Source organism: Gymnoscopelus microlampas (genome assembly GCF_963454915.1).
Source record: "Gymnoscopelus microlampas genome assembly, chromosome: 16".
Classification (NCBI taxonomy): domain Eukaryota; kingdom Metazoa; phylum Chordata; class Actinopteri; order Myctophiformes; family Myctophidae; genus Gymnoscopelus; species Gymnoscopelus microlampas.
Window position 1 is genome coordinate 23301724 of NC_139953.1, and position 20802 is coordinate 23322525.

Sequence of the window (20802 nt, forward strand, 5' to 3'; positions counted from 1 at the left end):
CCCATGGCTGTGTCTCTCTTTCAAAGGGGACAGGATGCTGCAGAGGTGAGTTGAGTGGTTAGAGGCTAGCCTACATCATTGGCTATATTCTTACCATTTAGGTGCACTCCATAAAGCCAAATGAACACTATGGTCCTGTATTGATTTCTATTAAATCCATGTGAAGTTATAAAGGGATGTAGAGGAGACAGATTCAATAAGGATATTTATTGCCACGTATGTTTGCACATACAAGGACATTATCTTGGTGAGGTTACACTGACACAGGAACATTTCATTACAACTATTTACTCAAAATATAGAGATAAGCAGTGATAGAAATAAATGATAGCAATACTATGTAATAGCTAAAAGGTAATACAAAGTATATCAATATGCAATATACAATGCACGCAGATATTTTACTTAAACAACAATTGGGAATGAAACCCTAATTTGTTGTGCTCTGTGTATCTGATGCACTATTTTTGAAGCTACTGATATTTTGTTCATGCCTAAGGGATCAGTTGAGTTTAATGGAAAAGTTGGGCTAGGAAAGCCCTCACTATAGTCAGATATAAAAAGTACTCTGGCTGTGGTGCCCTAGGCCTAGTGGATCACATGGTAAGAGCACACACTGTACCACGTAAATAAGGCTATTGTCCCTCCCACAGCTGGCCCGGGTTTGAATCTGACCCGAGGCTCTACATGTCATCTTGTCTTTCTCTCGCCTTTCATGTCTCTCTCTCATTGTCACTATCAGAAAAAACAAAGAATTGCCAAGAAAAAGGTTTGTTGTCTTTAGGGTATTGTCTCTTTCAGAAGTGGTTACAAATAAATCTCTTTCTTTTGGCTGTAAAAATTGAATTTCCGCAAAATCAATATTTGTAAGCCATCATCTCCCTGTCTTCAGGTGCTCTTTCAGGGGTCAATAGTGTAATTGAGTCTAATATTGTCTTCTTTTATAACCTCAACTCCATCAACTCTGTGCCATCCTCAATCTCTGTTCCCCTGACGCAGATGCACACACACACACACACACACACACACACACACACACACACACACACACTCACACTCACACACACAGCGCTTACACATAGCAGCTTCTCAATAGACACAGTATGAGTCAGCAGAAACAGTGTTGCAACTCTAAAAGTTAGTGAAAAATGTAACTGATAGCATTCTCTTCTACACTCACACACTTACAAGATTGAATTTCTCCTAAGGTTACGCTTCACCTGTTTTACAGTTTCAGCACAAGATGTCATGTCTTGTTATACACATGCCTATGGTTATTTGTGACAGGGTGTGCTTTAATGTGCCTGGTCAGCAAGCGAGGAGGGAAGTAGGCTAATAGGTCTTCTCATGAAGATGGAATGGATGTGCAGCAGAGCGTAGAGTATCTCAGCAAGGTTAATGAAAGCAATAATTTTAATATTAGGCTTGGAATTTTATTGCATTGGTTTTCAATTTGTTTGCAGCTAAATAACAGATTCATTAATTTTGTATACATCTAATATCCATGTATACTTTATCAATATTATCCACCAGACAGTAAATGGATCAACAATCTTACTTGAGCCTGTTCAACAATTAAACCCTTACACATATCATAGCATTACTAAATAGCCCAGCTACATATTTATATTAAACTTCTCTCTCTCTCTAACATCTGTGGATGCTGTTCCTGTGGGTACTTACTTGTCTCTTTCTTTCACTGGGATACTGAAGTGAGTGACCAGCTCTTTGGTCCCAGTTCTGTCCTTGTATCTCTCCCTGTGTTTCTGTGACAGCTGGGGGGGAAAATACACAGCGTTGTTAAGTCAGGGACTGCATCTGAAAAGCAACACGCTACAAAACTCTCACAATGTACATGTTTTGAAATGCTGGTTAGAAAGCGTGTGGAGAAAGGCTCCCCAGATATTGAGAAGGGAATCTGCCCTGTTGAAGGTAGTTTGACAAGCTAAAATCTTGTAAATCCATGCTTTCAGCACCTTGGACAGCGACCAGTGGGACCTAATCAGTGTTATTGTGGGCCTGCTCTCAGTTTTACGTAGACACGACTTTTCAATTAAAAGCATAATTTCTCCAACTCCCTTTTCTCCTTAAACTGAAACATTTTGGTAAATATAACCATTATAGTGTATAGAAAATTGTCGAACTATTGGTATTTGCACCAAAACATGCCTTGCTTCTAACATTATGTACCGCCCCACCAAGGGCCCAGCCAACCAGATGGCATCAACGCAAACCCACCACAACACATTTCAAACACCAGCCTGGGAGGTACTCATCCTAACAGCCTTGGTGGACACTTATAGCTGTACCAGCCTCTGAGGCATCCTCAAATTGAATACCATGCTCTCTCCAACGAAGCTGAATGGTCTGCATTTCTATAGTGCCTTTGTCCAAAGTGCTTTATAATGTGTATTACATTCATCCATTCACACTAGGGATGAAACATATCTGAGACAATTGACATGGTGATATTTATTTTAGTTTTTTTTTATATTTAGGCCTATTGCAATAGGCCTATAGAAAATCAGGAATTAAATCATTTTACCAGATATATTCGCTAGTTATATATATATATATATATATATATATATATATATATATATATATATATATATCATACTATAATTCTAGTAACCTCTGTCTGTCTGTCTGTCTGTTTGTAGTGGTGAGTGTTTGTAGTGGTAGGTGAAGCTACCCGGTTCTCCTCAGTGGCTGGACCAATTGCTCTGATTTTGCACACAGCCATTGACCATTACCATCTGAACTTAACTGTGCAGCCCGTTTTTCAATTTCATCAAATCTCAGCTTCTTATTAGCGTTTTTGTGTAAAACACTGTCGCCATGGTTACGGGGCTGCCCAGCTATGGGACGAACTGCCTCCCGGGTTGCCAGATCATGTGCGCATATCCCCCCACGGATGCGTCGACCGGGTATGGTCTAGTTAGTATATATAACTTCAATAGCTCAGTTTTAAATAATTTGTCACTAGCAATTAGAGAGGGAAATATGGCAGTTGTTCAATATGACTGACAACATAACACCTCTGTGAGTGCAGAATGTGTGTGCAAGACCAGTCTGTAATGTTTTTCTTTCAGATTAGTTGATGAACGAAGAAGTAAGTGTTGTAAGTTTAGTACATTTTGACTGTCTGACTGACCCAATTTACTTCAGCTACAATCCTTTGCAATGTCGATGCTGAAATGAAATGTTGCACAGCCCTAATTCACACACCTACAGCAGAGGCAACCATGCAAGGCACCAACCTGCACATCAGTAGCTGTTAGGGGTCCAGTGTGCTTGCTCAAGGACACTTCAACACAAAGCCAGGAGAAGCTGGTGATCTAACCAGAAATCTTCCGTTTCCCAAACGGCTGCTCAGCTCTACCTCCTGAGACACTGATGCCGAGCTATGTTCAGAAATCCTTCTAATCAGCCTTTTAACTTCTAAGCCTATGGGGCTATAGTATATGAGCATTGGAGGACTCCAATTTACTAATTCTCAAGAAGATACATTGATCTGGACGGTCTTATCGTCCATTACTTCCTATCTGCCTTTGCCAGTTATTTTATCAGCTTTGAAGGGTTGTATTATAGCTTCTAGTGTTCACTGGCCTTATAATCAGCCTGGGAGGTAGCCTACTAATCTTTCCTGTCAGCATTGGAGAGTGGTTACATCAGCCTGGGAGGCATTAACTAAATATGTTATTCCTCCAAGGAAGCTGTATTTTGATGTTCTTTGACCTAATGGATGTCTGGATGTAATATTCCTTCATATCAGTCTTTGAACCAACTATTTAACTAAAGCTGAATATATACATAATGTGCATTTGCTTCAGCGAGGAGGGAGGCTACAGTATCACCTACCAGCATGTTGCCCATTGGCATACAGGACACATTCCGATTGGACTACAGTGGTGGAAAAAGTACACAGATCCAAGACACCAGTTTAAAATATGGCTTGATTGGTTAATGTATGTTTTGTTATAATAATAAGTAACTTGTCAGTAAAGTTTTCAAATAATCGTAGTGGAGAGTGGAAAGTGCAATATCTGCCTCTGATATGTAGTAGAGTATGAGTATAAAGTAAAAATGGAAATACTCGAGTAAAGTTAAAACTATTAGCCTATACCTCAAAATTGTACTTAAGTAAATACAGTACTTGTGTAAATGTAGGCTACTTAGTTACTTATTTCAACCACTGTTGCATTCTTTGAGGGTCTCCCCACTCCATTGTGCGGTGTAGAACCAACCTGTCCGAATGTTTTGAGCGCCATCTGACGATCATAGTCCACATTGAGGCCGGCCCAGTAAGCTCCACTGACAGCCAGGCTGTGAGCGTGTGCCCGCGGGGTTATTATGTTGTTGTTGTGGCTAACGGAGGGGAACCTTCCAATGTTCCCGGAGAGATTCTTATTACTGCCAGACACGATTCCCCTGCGGCATTCCTGTAAATATCTGTTGGTTGCATTCCCAAAGGTTTCTCCAGGCAGGAATTTGATGTGTGGGACGTGGCCGCTGTACCTGAAATTATGGAAATAAATAACACAGGTTAGCTCATGTCATACTGTAAAGTCATGATATAATGAAACACCATGCTCGGGCCAGGCCTCACCCAGGTATGAGAGCAGGTGGATTGTAGGTTGCATTATGCGTTATGATCCTGAGGCTGTCGTGTCCTCTGAGAGCCATGCCGGTACACCGACGAACAGCTTGGACTGATGACCCAACAATGTAACTCACCCTAGGGCAACAAAGTGTTGCCTGGCAACTGTCCCTTACACGCAGCTCGACTGGAAGACAACACTTTCTGGAGTTTTGGCTGAGCCTATATCGATCCTATAGAGCTGAGTGAATGAAAAGTTTAAGCATTTGAATAAGGCATTAAATTACAGGATTCAGGATAAGTGGGCACTAGGGACATCTGGGCACCTCGATGTAAAATTGAAAAATGGTCTTAAGTAATGTAAAGTATACATGATGTGATCATGCACGTGAACAGGCACGACACGTTACATCATTATCAGACTTAATTTTATCATTCAGCTTCTTGTTTATGTCCCAAAATTACTCAATATACAGGTTTTGTATTTTTTTTTTAATAGCCAATTTAACACTGAGGTGCCCAGCCATCCTGTTACCAAATGACATGCAAGTGCCATACATTACATTGAATTGAATGAATTAAATGTATTTATTTAACACACACACACACACACACACACACACACACACACACACACACACACACACACACACACACACACACACACACACACACACACACACACACACACACACACTCAGCATACTGTATTACAGTAACATACATATGTGTGTCTGTAGCCTATATTTGTGTGCTATTTCATTCACTGCCCAACACTGGACTGTTAAATGATGCCCCCTCCCCAGAGCTTTAGCCCCCCCCTCCCACCCTTCCTCCTCCATCACAGCAAAAGAGAAATCCCTGCTGTTTGCCACACACGCTCTAGTAAGGCTCTGATATGAGCGATGGAAGCAGCAGCCAAGAGGAACAAAGAGGGATAAAACGAAACTACGGGACACCCCACTCTCCATCAATAACTCAACATTTCTCTCTATGCCAGGAGGTAAAAGTAGATAGCCTACTGTCTGCACAATGGAAGACGTTATGTTGTTTGCGCGAATTGAGAAGACGCATCATTGATGGGCTTGCTGCCTAAAAAGACCATTAAAGAGAGACTATAGTTAGATTAGGCTACATTTAATCTGATAAAGTTTTATTGTTGTGTGGAAAGAAATATCGACTCTTTCCAGTGGACTCTATATGATGGCTCTGTTGGTTCATTTAAAGACTGTCGCCTACCTTCGCGGGAAAGGGGACAGGATTGCCAAAGTTACATTCCGAGGTAAGAAGAGACGTCACGTCTGAAACGTTTTTCTTTTTTTTTTAAGGCTGATATCTCGATGCATAATTTGCCGCATGCGATTTGTTTGAGATACTCCATTCCAGTGGTTCCCAAACTTTTTAGCTCAAGACCCAAAAGAGAAATGATACGTTTGCCCGGGACCTAGCTCTGGTCCATAGCTAACCGGGACCCAAAATAGTGAAAATAGCAGATCTACAAGCTCACAAGGCCTCGCTTTGCGCCGCATTGTGAGCTTGTAGATCAGCTATTTTCACTAGGCTACTTCCTACGTGTTTTTACTTTTATGGACTTGTAATATATATTCATCAAATTATTGTGGAAAATTGCAGTTTTTCATTTGTTTGTTTTTTTCCTTTTTTTGGGGGGGTATTTTGAAATGATAATAACGAAAAAAAGGGATATTCACTCGCGACCCATAAAAATGGGTCCGCGACCCATAAAAATGGGTCCGGGACCCACAATTGTGTCCCGACCCAGTGTTTGGAAAACAGACACTCGACTTGCGGTTCACCTTCTAGTGTGGGTGCATGGAGTTGGGGAAACCCCCTGCATGCGGGATCCCCAGAAGGTGTGTGCGCAGGACGTTGCAACGCAACCACATCAACCTGACGCGATCTGTTTCAATGCGCCTTTTACGCAGGAAGGAGAGTGGACCAATATAGTCCGAAAATGTGTTTGCGTTTTTGTTTTTCCCCAATTAAGTCACAAATGAATAGGCCAGTAGCCTTTTATTGGCTAGATCAGGGGTAGGCAGCCTTAGGCACGGGTGCAGGTGCTGCCAGCCAGCATTGGCACAGGACTCAGGAGAGGGTGATCACCAGCACACTGGCTTAAGTGTGAGAGAGAGGATTTTTGGTTTAGTGTAAAATATTTAAAAAAAAAAGTATTAAATGAAGTCCTCTAACATATGTATGCAAATAAAATCCTGCACATAATTCTACATTCAAACTGTGAACTCTGACTGCATGGGGAAGGACTCTGGGAGATAGGTGGGTTATTGCTCTGAGTCTTTGATTGATTGATTGAATACTTTGTTAGACAGAAATGTAAACAGCACAAGGCACAGTCAAACATTTGAGCTAAAATGATAACAAGTTATACGTCTAATTATATGATAACTTGATAAGTCTAATGATCATTACAATGTCCTGATGTGAAAGAAAATATTTAAAAAGAAGGAAAAAATATGTTATATTTATGGACAATCAGAATCTGTAAATATTTTATTTTGAAGTAGTGTCAAATTAATGTTGATATGACACGCTCACTATCAAGAATATAAAAACATGGCATTTCATTTCAAAAAGGTTGCAGACCCCTGGGCTAGATGAACTGAAACATATGGCAGTGAGTGTTTGCATTGACCTGTGTGATAAAAGGAGTCCTCTCTTGCCTTCCGGGCGTTCGCCACGCCACAGCTGTCATCGTCACTGACCCGGAGCCCTGTCTCCAAATAGCCTCCCATAGGTCAGAGGAATTACTTAATAATTATCTATCAGGCTAGCATATCTATTATCTGAAGTAGAATAAGCCTTCTTGAATAACTGCCCCGCAGCTAAATTCTTTGATGGCTCCTTGATTGATATACAATGGAGAGGTGGGGTGGGGTTAGGAGGATTAGGGTCTTGTTCATGGGGTGGATGTGGGGGTGGAAGTGTCAGGTGGAGAGTGGTCAGTCTACTTTCTACCAGCTGGTGTACAGTAGGTTTAGCATCTCTGTTGATGCTGCTGGTGCATCTCTCTCTCTCTCTTATGTCTCGATCTCTCTCTCTTTTATGTCTCTATCCCTCTCTCCACCCCCCTCTCCCTCTCTCTCTAGAATGGATCAATAATAATATTGTGATCCGCACAGCAGTCAATACACCAGGGTCTTGATTATATTATAGGAACCTTGTCATCTATATTGTTAGGGATTTGATATTGTCATTGTCTCCTTGTGATCTCTTTACAGCATAATACTTTTAAAGCCTAATTTATACTTTATCGCACGATGGTGTCGCTCACCGAAAATAAGATTTCCAAGGGAAAAAAGTCTGTTGTTTTTGCCAAGCGACACTGTCATAAGACATTGTATAATTTACGCTTCAGTTACTGTACATGTTGTTTTCCACAACCAAAGCTACACAATTTCTTCCTGCTTTTGATACGTTGGAATCCTTCTCAACAGCCAATCAGTCAGTCAATAGCCAATAAAGTTCAATTTTTGAGGATATATAAATAATGCTGATTATCGGACGTTTGAATGGATACATTTTGTTTCACCTGTTTACTTGTGCCAGCCTTACAACATTGTTATGTAGCTGATATCCATCTTGGCTTTTGCCGGGTACAAACTGTCAGTACAGTCTCCCAAGAGCTTCCTGTCTGGAGAGGAAGGGCTTCATCAGGAAGCTCCCTGCCCCACTGAGTGAGTCAACCGCCATGACCCCTGGAAACCTGGAGAGGTGTTTATTATATTACACTGCCTCCCTCCACCCAATTTGACTTCCAGGCCCCTTGTTCCCTCAAAACACAGAAGGAAAACTTAATCTAGTTTCTATAAGGTAAAACATTTGAAACTATCAATTTAGACAATCTTAATCTTGAGTGACAAAAAAAGATTGCTTGCTGTCAGCCAATGTACTGATTTTGTTACATCCCTCATAGGAGATGCGACAAAGAACACAATAGAATTTCCTAGTAAGTGCCTGGGTGAAATCTCATACTTGACTTTACTTTTAACCAAAGTCACTTCATCACTTCCGACTAAAAATGTATATCTTTGAAGACCAGACATCAGAGGAAGCAAAACTCATGTCTCCAACTTTCTCAATTTTAAAACTCAATTAATTTCTGGCAAACCTTTGATGGGTATACTGAACTTGCTCATTTTATTGCCATTTTTGTAGATACGGCAGAGTCTTAAGCCTCCCTTTAGCCTGTTATCTGTAGCTCTTGGCAACATCAAAGAACAAAGCACTCCCAACTCCCAGCTTGATGCTAGTGTAAGGCTTGGTTTCTGCACAGTAGCCTGAAGCGGAACGATTCTATCAATGTGTGTGTGTGTGTGTGTGTGTGTGTGTGTGTGTGTGTGTGTGTGTGTGTGTGTGTGTGTGTGTGTGTGTGTGTGTGTGTGTGTGTGTGTGTGTGTGTGTGTGTGTGTGTGTGTGTGTGTGTGTGTGTGTGTGTGTGTGTGTGTGTGTGTGTGTGTGCGCGCGCACTTGTCGGTCTGTGCGTGATACAGACACACGCACAGTTGATACCCGAAGTGAGTCCAATTCACTGACCCGCCATCCCTAGCACCCCAACTCCACTCTCAATTACATTTTTTTTGTATTAGGACTGTCCAGCTAATCCCCCCCCCCCCCCCCCACACACACACAAACAAACAAACACAGTGGTGAAAACGTATTCTCCATCCCTGGCCTTCGGCCTGGCGGAGATAATCAAGGGATTATGTCCACCTCATTCCTCCACTCCACTTCCATGTCTCTCTCACACTCCAACCATCAGCCCACTGCACATTCATCAGACAATTAGTTTTTCTTTGCCACTTTAACTGAGTTTCAATCTCTACCATTTACTTGTCACCTGCTGGTTTGAGTTCTATTTGGGATGCACCGCATCTCCTGGACCATACCTCTAAATGGGCCAGTGGAAAAAGCTGAGTGACAGCCCAGAATGGTACAATCAAGATGGAACTCGCTGTTCCAGGTGACCCTGCCCTTCGCACACACGTGCACACACACACACACACACACACACAGAAATGAAGACCGGCACTTCAAGGATTGCGCTACTCCACTGGTTGCAATTTAACCTTGACTGCTCCCAATTCCATATACCTAAATTAGTCTGACATTGAAAGGACTCTAACAAACACCTGTGTGACATAATGTCCGTTTTTTGGTTACAGAGTCTAAAGTAGTGTTTTTCCAATCCCCTCTTTTCTGCCTTCATTACTTTTCATCATGTCTATCACAGCCACCATGAAAGTCTAGCATACACTTGCTTCCCCATTACCCTTTTCCTCTTTAAAGATTTTTCTTTTTCACTGAGTCTTCGAACCTTTCAATTTCTCTCTCTTTCTAATGCTGCCAGAAAGTGAAGCTGTACAATTTATCTTATCTTACCTAACCTTCGTATGATCCCTTTCAGAAACCTACAGTACCCTGTTAGGTGAAAGCACTTGCATAAGTGTGATCGAAGCATGGGAATGTTTGTTACACTTAAATGTGAATGGTGTTCTTGTTAGGCCTGTCACAATTCTTACTTAATCACCTGATTGCAATTATTTGACATAATCACGTTTCCATTCACCTGTATAAATTAATCTGTTGAAAAATAGCGGAAATAGACGTTCTACACATTATTTATTTTGATTATTGGTACCAGGATTTGTTATATCTGCTATGCATAATAAATGTAAAAGTATTTACTATATTTTTATGCCAAAAACAAAATGTTATTGTTAATCACAATAGTTAATCGTCAACTAAAATGTAATTATCGTGACAGCCCTAGTCCTTGTTTTACTTATTCCAAATGTCACTTTTCAGGCCTCTTTTGTACAGTATTACATTAGTGGAGAGTGGAGAGAGAGGAATGTGCACTGACAACCCACTTAAGTCATATATTATTGAAGAGGTGCTATAAAACGTCATATTCTATTTCAGTGGTTCTCAAACATTTTCATGTCAAGGACCCCCAAATTGATATTTATTTCCATCAAACCTTTTTGCACGCTGCCAGTAGGCCAAGGAACTAATTATCAACCCCTGAATAGTTTTCCAGTACCCCAGCAACATGTTCACATTCACATTTTTGTGAATTCATATACCCAATGTATGGTATAGAGTGGAAATAGCTAATCAAGCTGTCCATCCGGCATATGGGATCTACAGTACTACTAGCAAGAGACAGCGTGGGTAATTCGACATTACTGTTTTACAATTCATCACAGAGACAGACAGAGAGACTGCAGGCACCTATGTCATACACGTGCACTGCACACAGACACAGACAAACCATGATACCTATGACACGTGCGCACTCACCCCACGCAGACAGCGACAGGGCTACAGAGAGACTACCACATCCACTGTATATGGAGGCCCTGCAACACAAGCTGTGTTTCATTACTTTGAGAATATGCATCATTAGATTCCACCCTCCACCCTATTGTTATTCCCTTCAGTTATTTATTAAATGTTTTTTCGTTTATGCATTCATTATGAGCCTGAGGAAATGCATGTAATTGTTTTGCAAAGTATTGATGTCCTCATTTTTTTCCCTCACTTGCTGTCTCTCTGCTCCGTCATTTCCAGGGCCGTATGACTCATCTTGTAGCCATTTGTTTTTCTGGTTTTCTTTCTCTCGTCTCTTGTGGCTCCATTCAGGCCGTCTCCTTTGTTTGCTTTTGTAGTTAAATCATTATTATTTTCTCTTTTGACCTGCATTTCATCTGGCATGAACGCACGTATGCATGCGCGCGCACACACACACACACACACGCACACGCACACGCACACGCACATACTGTACACGCACACGCACACACGCACAGTAACTCACAGTAACAGTGACTGAAGACAATTATTTTCTATAACCTGCTTGTTTAAACACTTGAAAGAGCTACTGTAGGTGGGATTTGTCCCACACATAAACAATCAATGAATGTCAGGATATTTACACAATTACAGTTTTTGACAATTAAAGCTCTGCGGATGCCCGTTGGGAACGATGCCTATTGGGAGCACATGCCCCTCCGGTTATGTAATACCCGTTGTACCCGTTGTACCTGTTGTCAGAGTACCTGTTGTACCCGTCAGAGTAATTAGTGCAGTACCCATTATCATAGTACTTGAGGCCATTCTATGACGTCATATTGATGAAATCAGGGATCTCATTCTGTATGAGCAAAAAAGGGACGCACGCAGACAGACAGACAGACAGACAGACAGACACAGAGATTTGTTTAGTTATATAGATAGATTTGGACAGCCACTGATCTGACCGACTTCCCACTTGGCACGATCACCCCCTTGGGTCCCTGGCAATACACACCTGTGTTACTGTAGTTAGGGTTGGGTTTATTCACTTCACTATGAATGATGACATACCTGACAATGCAAACGTCATGTGGTAAATCCCACCCATCTAGTACTGCATGCAGGTTAAAACAAATGCAATAAGTCAGTGTTTGTCATGTGTAACATGATTCATGCTCTTATTGTTAACTGGGGCTAATTAACCTGCAATAACATCTGTGTCATGCATTTTTGTTGTATAAATGTTTAACACTGAACATCATTCTCATCTTATAGGGTTGCCCTTCTACAGTCGTATACTGGAGAACTGTGGGGAAGAAGCCCACTTCAATGAGGTCAGTAACATTGTTTTTGATAGTATACTGTATACTGCACACAGGATCATTGATAGTGACTAACGTATAACGCCATTCTTTAAATTCCCAAGAAGAAAAAGGTAGATTTGTTTTATTTAATATAAATTAAGATAAATATAGCATTAACAAGGAAGATGAGAATTGTAATTAAAATAAGAACATCCCATGACATTACTGTACTTGCTTTTGTACATTACATGTAGCTGTAACAAGTAATTGTCACAGTGAACTTGAGTGAAAATAACACTACTTTTAAGCCATTTGGCTTGGAATGACATCTTCTTCCCCTACAGTAAGTAGTCTCTGGTCTGTACCTCCACAGTTGATGTTGTATTGATAAATACCGTACATAATATATTGATACATTGGAACCAAGAATGTAAGCTATTATTTATTCTCACATCATTCATCAGTACAGGAAGTATATTCATTCTTAAGAAATGTAAATTAAGATTAAATTCCAGTAAATTCCTCCTGTGAGTGAAAGTTTTATTGTGAGTATTTCTTTCCAGTGAGAATTTCACTGAGAATTTCATTGAATTTTACTGTTAGCCAGTGCAGTATTAAACTCTATATAGGATAATCTGGTAGGAGTGCGTTAAAGGGAACAAAATAGAATCCACATGTTAATTTTATAATAGCGTACAGCTCAGTGGCTTTGTGGTTAGAGTGTCTGCCCTGACATTGGGAGGTCAGGGGTTCAATCCCTGTTTTGAGTCATATCAAAGACTATAAGAAATGGTACCCAATGCCTCCTTGCTTGGCACTCAGCATCAAGGGTTGGACTGGAATGGAGTAAGTCCTTGTGACACACTAGCGTCATGTCCAGGGGGTGTACTTGTACATCAAGCTGCCTCAAGGAAAGAAGAGATTGTCTTCTGACCTATCGGGCCACATGGCTTGGGAACAGTTGGTTCCCAAGGCTATAGTACTTACTTACTTACAGCTCAGTTTTATTGTGTGAAAAGTCTCCACTGAAGCTGAACAGCTGTGTGACAATACTGTAGAGTTGATGAAGGTACAGTCGGACCGAAACGTCTGTCAATTTAAATAAAAGCAGACTGCAGGCTGCTGAAATAGAGCAGTGCGCATCATTTTTTGTTCGCTTCAGTTTGCTTCAGTCTTCAGTTTTCACTGTCCAACGCACCTTCATCCGAATGAAGTGGATGTGCGAATACATAGATTATTAACACTGTAGAGTTGACATTGATGGAACTCCTAACACCGACAGTCCCCATGGTGATTTGGTGGTTTGGTGTGTTGTCTATATTTGTACTGTAGATCTTGAATTTACTTTCCATGATAATTGAAATAGCTGTTTTGGATTTTCCTTTGAAGGCTATGGCATAGGGAGACTTCAGAATTATATTTATTTCATTATCAGCTCTAGCATACCCATTACCAGTCACAGAAAATGTATTCATTATTTGGAGTATTGTGCCTGTACTAGTGTCATACAAGTTCATGCTTTATTCCCTTAGCGCCACACATATCTCATTGGTTTTAGACGGTAAATGGGCCATGTCTTATCTGGTGTCTTTAAATGGCTCTCTCTCCCATTCACGCTGCCTTCTGAGCCAATCCTGGGGCTTCGATGACAGGGAGAGGCAGAGTCTTCCAGCCATGCGTGTCATTGAACGCTCGCTCCGCAGTGATTAATCCAGACACTCCACACCCCTGCTGCTGTGGAGAGGAGGTAGCCAGCAGTGGCACCTCTCTAGGAAGAGAGAGAGAGGGGGGGGGGGGTAGTCTATTGGAATAGCAAGTTGTATATGGCTTACTTTGAAGCCAAACAAATCACATTTCATTTCACAACAAGGGACTGAATATGACGTCTATGCCCTGCTGACTCTTATCTGAGTCCTTGTGCTGACTGCAGGGCTGGCTGCTTGTCACTCCTCTACTGTAGGTCCCTGGGAAATGTTCCCAAAGGGATTCCTGTGGGCTCTTGTCAGGACGGGAATCCAGCTTTTTGATGGAATGGTTTGGATGGAAAAACAGAGAGTAGAAGAAACAGAAACTTGGGCATGTGTGTATGTGGGTGGAATGGGGAATGAAAGAAGGGGGGAAAAGAATGAGAGTGAAGGCACCATATAAAATAGATGACTTCCCAGGGGTTATTTAGTCCTGTGTTTCTCTGGAAGAACAGTGGAGTGCAGCCTGAGTCGTGCCACGGTGCTGTTACTGAGGACAACATCCTTCCTTTGAAGGGCTCAGTACAAGCGTAGCACTGCTTCCTTTGCTGATAACGAGGCCATTGTTTTGAGTCTAATCAGGGAAATAACTGAACGTCTCTTCAGGCAGGCACTCACACACAGTGCACAAAATCAATGTTGACGTGTCACTTTTGGAGTGAAAAAGTGACACTCTCCACAGAAATTATGTTTGTGTTAATTCGTGGGAAGAAAGAATAAGAAAAAAAAACCAACAGAACTGAGTTTAACTGCACCAGAGGCATTTATTATCGGGTAGTAGTTACTCTCCCAGTAGCTGGTGTTGAGCCGAATGGCCTGCAGTGAGAAGCGATCCCATGTGACAGCGTTATCCAGTGGTCAGGCACTGGTCCTGAGTAAGCTCTCTCATTAGCATCACTCAGCATCAGTGGAATGGCCAGCCATCACAGGGGACGGCTTGTGCCTCAATCATGGCCGAGTCTGTGTTTTTTTGGCGTATATTTTGTCAACCCAAACACTATTGCAATCTTCTCTAATGAAACGCCTGGTGCAACAGAAATAGCCAATTCTCAAGCTCACAACGCGTCGCAGCGTGACATGTTCTGAGCTTGTAGATCGTCTATTTTTGGTACGAATTATATGAAGGCTTTTCTTCCCCACCTCGAGATATTTGCGGCTCGGTGAACACAGCCCCTTGAGTTGGGAGCTAATAGCATCTAGATGCGCGCCTTGCTTCTTTATGCATGGTCTTGCAGCATGCCTTTGAACTAGTCTGCTGTTAAACCGGATGAGGCTGAATTCATTATTCATTCCATTTTGGCGGTTAGCTTTTAGCTGCTACTCTAGACCCCAGTGTGACTGCAGGGCTTCCCCCTCACTAGTGTGACATAACTGGAAGAAAGAATGGGGGCAGATATATTGCAAAGATGTAGCTGAAGGGCTAAAATAATTCACTTCTGCAGTTCGAAGACCTGCTTGCCCACATGAATACATGAACATGTGTTTGGATTTGAAGTTAACAGGCTATGCTGTGAGGAGATTTGAACTGCACAGTAGGCAATGTGAATAATCAGATTCAATGAATACATTAATATCATCCCTCCGCCCCGATCCAGCTACCTCAAAACTGTACTGCACTGAGCACTTTAATGAGAGACAGTTATTACATCATTTTTAAAAAAGGGTTTCATGGAACAGTGGTACAGTGCATGTTTATTTGCATGCCAGAGTCGTGCACCGAAAATAGCAGATCTACAAGCTCACAATGTGTTGTGATGCAATTAGAATTCTCAAATTCTGCCAGAACCCGACCCTACCCGACCTCGACGTTTTCGGGCCGGGACGAACATTTATGCTAATTAGTCGGGCCGGGCCAAGCCTCGGGTTCCATGAAAAACAAAAAGAAAACAATATATATATTGGGTTTTTTTCCGGGCCTTTTTCCGGGCCTAACATTATGGTAATTGTTCGGGCCGGGCCCTGTTCGTTCCGGCCCAGTTAGGCCCAGTTAGGGCCGGGCCTTCATTTTCAGGCCCGTTGAGTAGGCCTACTCTAAACGCAATGCGTTGTGAGCTTGTATAAAATGTTTTGTTGGGTGGTCGACACAGCCTGCAACCAAGTATAAATCAGACATACAGTAACAAGAGCTGACCACTGTCAGGTCACATATGTATGTATGTATGTATGTATGTATGTATGTATGTATGTATGTATGTGTGCGTGCGTGCGTGCGTGCGTGCGTCCGTGCGTGCGTGCGTGTGTGGTAAGACACACAAAATAGGGCCCAGAGAGTGTACAAATGGAACCAACTAGACAGATTTTGCACACCGATTACTGCACATTGCGCAGTAATTGGTGGGAACTGTAAGGGTCCATTTTGTTCCATTTGTACACTCTCAGAGTTAAATGAATTCTCTGGATTTTACAGTGCACATTTTTTTTGACATGACTGAGATGAGATGTGGCAGTATTCAGTGGGCCATGCCCAGGCAGAAACTACTAGCACTAGAAATAAATTAGTTTTTGGGAACATACAGAGTTGCCCAGGAGAAGTGCTTCCCCAACTTTGGGTACATGGTGGGTACTAAATAAGGTGGGTAGACAGTACTCATCTCAATATGCTGGCACTGAATGCTGAAAGCAGCTTCTATGGCGTCTTGGAGGCCAATGGAGTTTTTTGTGTTGAAATCATACTTTAGTGTGTTTTGCTGTCTGGAATAACACAGAACCACAGAAGTGTAGTAGATAATTTCTATAGGGAATGTTTTCCATCTCATTCACTATGTGCAGATACTGTAAATCTCTAGCCCAGTGGCTCCCAGGAGTGGCAGAATATCTCAAGTTCCTCTCACATTGAAAACATATTTCTATGTTTTTTGTCTTCAAGTTTGCACGGATACTGCTTGGCAATGATTTGAGTAGACAATGACATACATAGAGAAAGATTGTTGGATGACTTGGGTTCATGGTGCTTACTCCGATCTTGCACTTTGAAAGTTGCTCACTGCTCAGAGTAGAAGTGTCTCTATTCTGGGGCAAGCATTCTGCAAAAATAGCGGACCCACAAGCTCACAATGAATCACAACACGGCACATTGTGAGCTTGTAGATCGTCTTTTTTCACGAAGAGATTTGTTGTAGAGGGAAAAAAAGAGCTGACTTAGTATAGAGCCCTGGAGGGCCCCGGTCAACTGGTTAAATTGTATATTGCGGATACATTTATAAAGTCTGATTTCTGTTTCTTGCCGTATTGAAAAAGAAGCATGCCAGTAAGATAGAAGAATGGAATGAAATGAACAGGTATCTGGTGGACAGGTGGTTGCTGTCAGTATTTTGGAAGACTATTGTGTTGCGTTGTAATATGTGATGAGAACACTGCTGTACTTCTCCACAGTACCTGCGCACATTTTAGGCTCTTAATTTGACATGTGTTGTAAAGTTTTAGTATGTAATATCCCAGGGATACGGTGCCAGATAACTTAAACAATAACTTGGTTTTCCAGTGCGGAAAGACAGAACATCTGCTGTTAAAATATATGATTTGGTTGAAAGGCTTTGACGAGTGAGCAGCCCACGTTACGTCTGTTCTCCCGACTTTGGCATTGTTTAGCAGTTTACAATATTTGACATTTGTATTGTTCATTATCTCCACCATCTGTTCTTCCACAGCAGAAACTTGTGGCGCTAATTGCAGTTTTATTGAGGCTGAACCCAGCATGAAACACAATATGATGCCAATAAATGAACCTAATAAACTCTCCCATAGAAGTACCTGTCGCCTTAAAATAGCTGACACAGCTCCCGGGCTGTTTGCACTGCCATGTTTGAAATGGAGAGAATATACGTTATATATACGAATATAAGTTTTAGAGTTTTCAGTATCAAATGACATATCAACTTTTTGGGAAAAAGTGGTGTCTGCTATTCTTAAATAATAATTTGCTATGAAATTAAATGGCACTGTGGAATATTACCAAAAATAGTACGGATAACATTTATTTGAAATTTGTTGTAATGAGTTATATACGTATTTATCCAGCATTTCAGGTGAATCCCAGATTTTCTGATTCATTGCGGGAATTCTAAATGGGCTTACTGTATCAGCTGCTGCCTACATTACTGTTGCATGTTATTAATATGGAGCAGCAGCAATGAAAGCTGTCCAACCATGGTTAACAACATCAGGGATTATAAGCGCTCTAATTATGACTGACTGTGACTGGCCTAGCGTTTTCAACAGGAGGTAGTTGGGCATTTAATCCTGACACATGAGTTACACTGAAATGAATGTGAGTGTCTACTCTGCAGTACCACAGCAGTGGTTCTCAAATGTTTTTCGCTTCAGTAACCCTGTTCCCTGATTTATGAATCCATGTACCCCCTTTAACCGACTAACTATTTATTTTGCTTGGCAAACGGCAAGAGAAAACCATAGCTAGCATACGATACTATGAATAAATTATAACCCACTTTTGTAGATGAAACAGTTTGAAAGAGTTGCACTTACTGCCTCCTGAGAAGATTTATTGTAAAACTGTGGCCATAACATTAACAAGTCCAGTTATGTCAATATGTTCAAATAATGTGCAAATAAGTATTGCTTTCTATTCAATAACAGGTTCTGTTTGACAAACATTGTAAGAGAGGGAGGGTTAAGAGTACATTAAATCATGTAAACTGTAAAATCCTGTGTTAATTTGTCCATCACTTACAATGAGAGTGTACAAATTACATTTATACTAATGTACACTCTGAGTGTTAAATTGACAGTCAGGATTTTTCCGCAGTAGAAGTGACATGGAGCATGGAATGGATGGAGGAAAGTAACAAAGATTCAGCGTGTTTTGAGCTTGTAGACCAGCTATTTTTGATCTCCAGCAGGTATGCATTACCATTTGACTCTGTGATAAACAGTGGGATAGAGAGGGAATTGCGTCAATTGATGCAAAGCTTACCATGAAACCTCTAAAAAACCTGTCCTGTATACCTCTTCTCAGAATGCTTTGCCCCTCCGATTCCCCTCCCTCCTGTGTGTGTGTGTGTGTGTGTGTGTGTGTGTGATTAGCTGGACAGGGATGGCGGGTCAGTGAATTGGACTCACTTCGGGTATCAGCTGTGTGAAAACGTGCACACGTTCACATACCCACAAGTACACACGTACTGTACACACATGCACGCACACACACACGCACGCACGCACGCACGCACGCACGCACGCACGCACGCACGCACGCACGCACGCACGCACGCACGCACGCACGCACACACACACACACACACACAGACAGACACACACACACACACACACATACACACACGCACACGCACACGCACACGCACACGCACACGCACACACACACACACAGAGGAGCACAGCTTTCAGAGAGGTATATAGCTCTTTAGAGGTTTCATGGTAAGCTTATTTTTTAGCATTAATTAACATAATCCCCTCTCTATTCCACTCTTTATCACAGAGTCAAATGGAAATGCATCAAATGCATTTCTAGTGATCAGTTTGTTTGGTCATCACCATAAAGTGATACACTATATAAGCATGTAACAAATTCAGTTAGTACATGTAGGACATGTGGTACTGAACATTTCAACAATAGCAGAATGTTACACAGACATACAGTATGGTTAGACTCAATACACTCAATTAGATTAAACCAATATAATTAAAAATAGGCAGAGACAGATGAATGGGATATGCCTTAAAAAATGCAACTTTCACAAGTAATAAAATGTCTTGCAACTGACTCTTTTCCTGATTTATACTATAACTGTTTTAGAACTGACTTCACATCATGAAACTTGCTCAACTGAAAAGTGCTGTTACATCTTTAGATGAATCTAAGCCTGACAGACAGACAGTTATGTAAAAAGCATAAACAACATTCACAAGGGATTGAGGACAGCAAGGACTGAACAACATAACCGAATTATGTAAGAAAATGTTGAATATATAACAGGACCGCCATAGCTGCGTGGGTAGAGAGGCCGCCTGGGAAACAGGTCCCTAGTTCGCACCCCGGCACCAGTCTATTTGTCGAAGTGTTCCTGAGCAAGACACCTAACCTCTAACTGCCTCCCGGGCACTGCCCTTGTAGCGCCTACTGGTCCTAAATAACTGATGGGTGAAATACAGAGGACACATTTCATGTATGTGCAAATGTGCCCCAAAGGAGTGGCGACAATATTGATATTGTATAGATCTGGATAGATCTGGGCTCTATATCTTACACCATATATTTCTTACTCTCTATTGATGAAGAAACCTGTACTGTACATTATTAAACCTTGCAATATCTCCATTCATTCTAGCATATAGTCCAATCATGGTGTCATAAAAATGATTAAAAATTAGACCAGAAAGGATGATCAAAAATAATAATAAATGATTAATACTGAATATTGAGAACAAACAAAGTAAAACATGTTAAGTGCACTTCTCAGTTGAGTAACACACAACATAATCTATCTCCCCCTGTCTGTCTCTTCCTTTATGACGAATGTCATGTTAAAGGTAGGGTACGTTTTTCTTTGCTCAAAATAAGTGTCAAGTAGCTCTATATACTGATAGTACTCATTGCTAGAGTGTTTGTTCAGTAACAGGAACAGGTCTCCATGTCTCTCCAGCTCTCCAACAGAAAATGCATTTTCAGGTCAGGAATGGATACCAATTTTATCCAATCAGGATAGAGAACTCAATCGGGATACAGATTAAACAAGTGAAATTGGAAGTGGTGACACAAAGAAATGAGCTGAACAAATTGGAACTGGAACGCTATAAAAATAAAGCTGATAAATGGGTACTCTCTACTGATTGGCTGAAATTG

The 20802-nt window shown here is 41.4% G+C and overlaps 2 protein-coding genes across 8 annotated transcripts in view; one reads left to right on the plus strand and one right to left on the minus strand.

Annotated features, from left to right (window-relative positions):
• Positions 1-1679: 1679 nt before the first annotated feature.
• On the minus strand, positions 1680-4689 carry cimip2c (ciliary microtubule inner protein 2C; the record flags this gene model as incomplete). The annotated part of the gene is made up of 3 exons (XM_084082111.1): positions 1680-1775; positions 4251-4521; positions 4613-4689. The coding sequence occupies 3 exons, from the start codon at positions 4687-4689 to the stop codon at positions 1680-1682; spliced, it is 444 nt and encodes a 147-aa protein (XP_083938237.1).
• Positions 4690-5506: 817 nt separating this feature from the next.
• The window catches only part of otofa (otoferlin a), a 102352-nt gene continuing 87056 nt past the window's right edge, over positions 5507-20802 (plus strand). For all 7 annotated transcript variants that reach the window (XM_084083350.1, XM_084083351.1, XM_084083353.1 and 4 more), the window contains exons 1-2: positions 5507-5885; positions 12212-12270. In XM_084083350.1, coding sequence (XP_083939476.1) covers positions 5804-5885; positions 12212-12270 — 141 coding nt within the window. In that variant the 5' untranslated portion in view covers positions 5507-5803. The remainder of the gene's footprint in view (positions 5886-12211; positions 12271-20802) is intronic.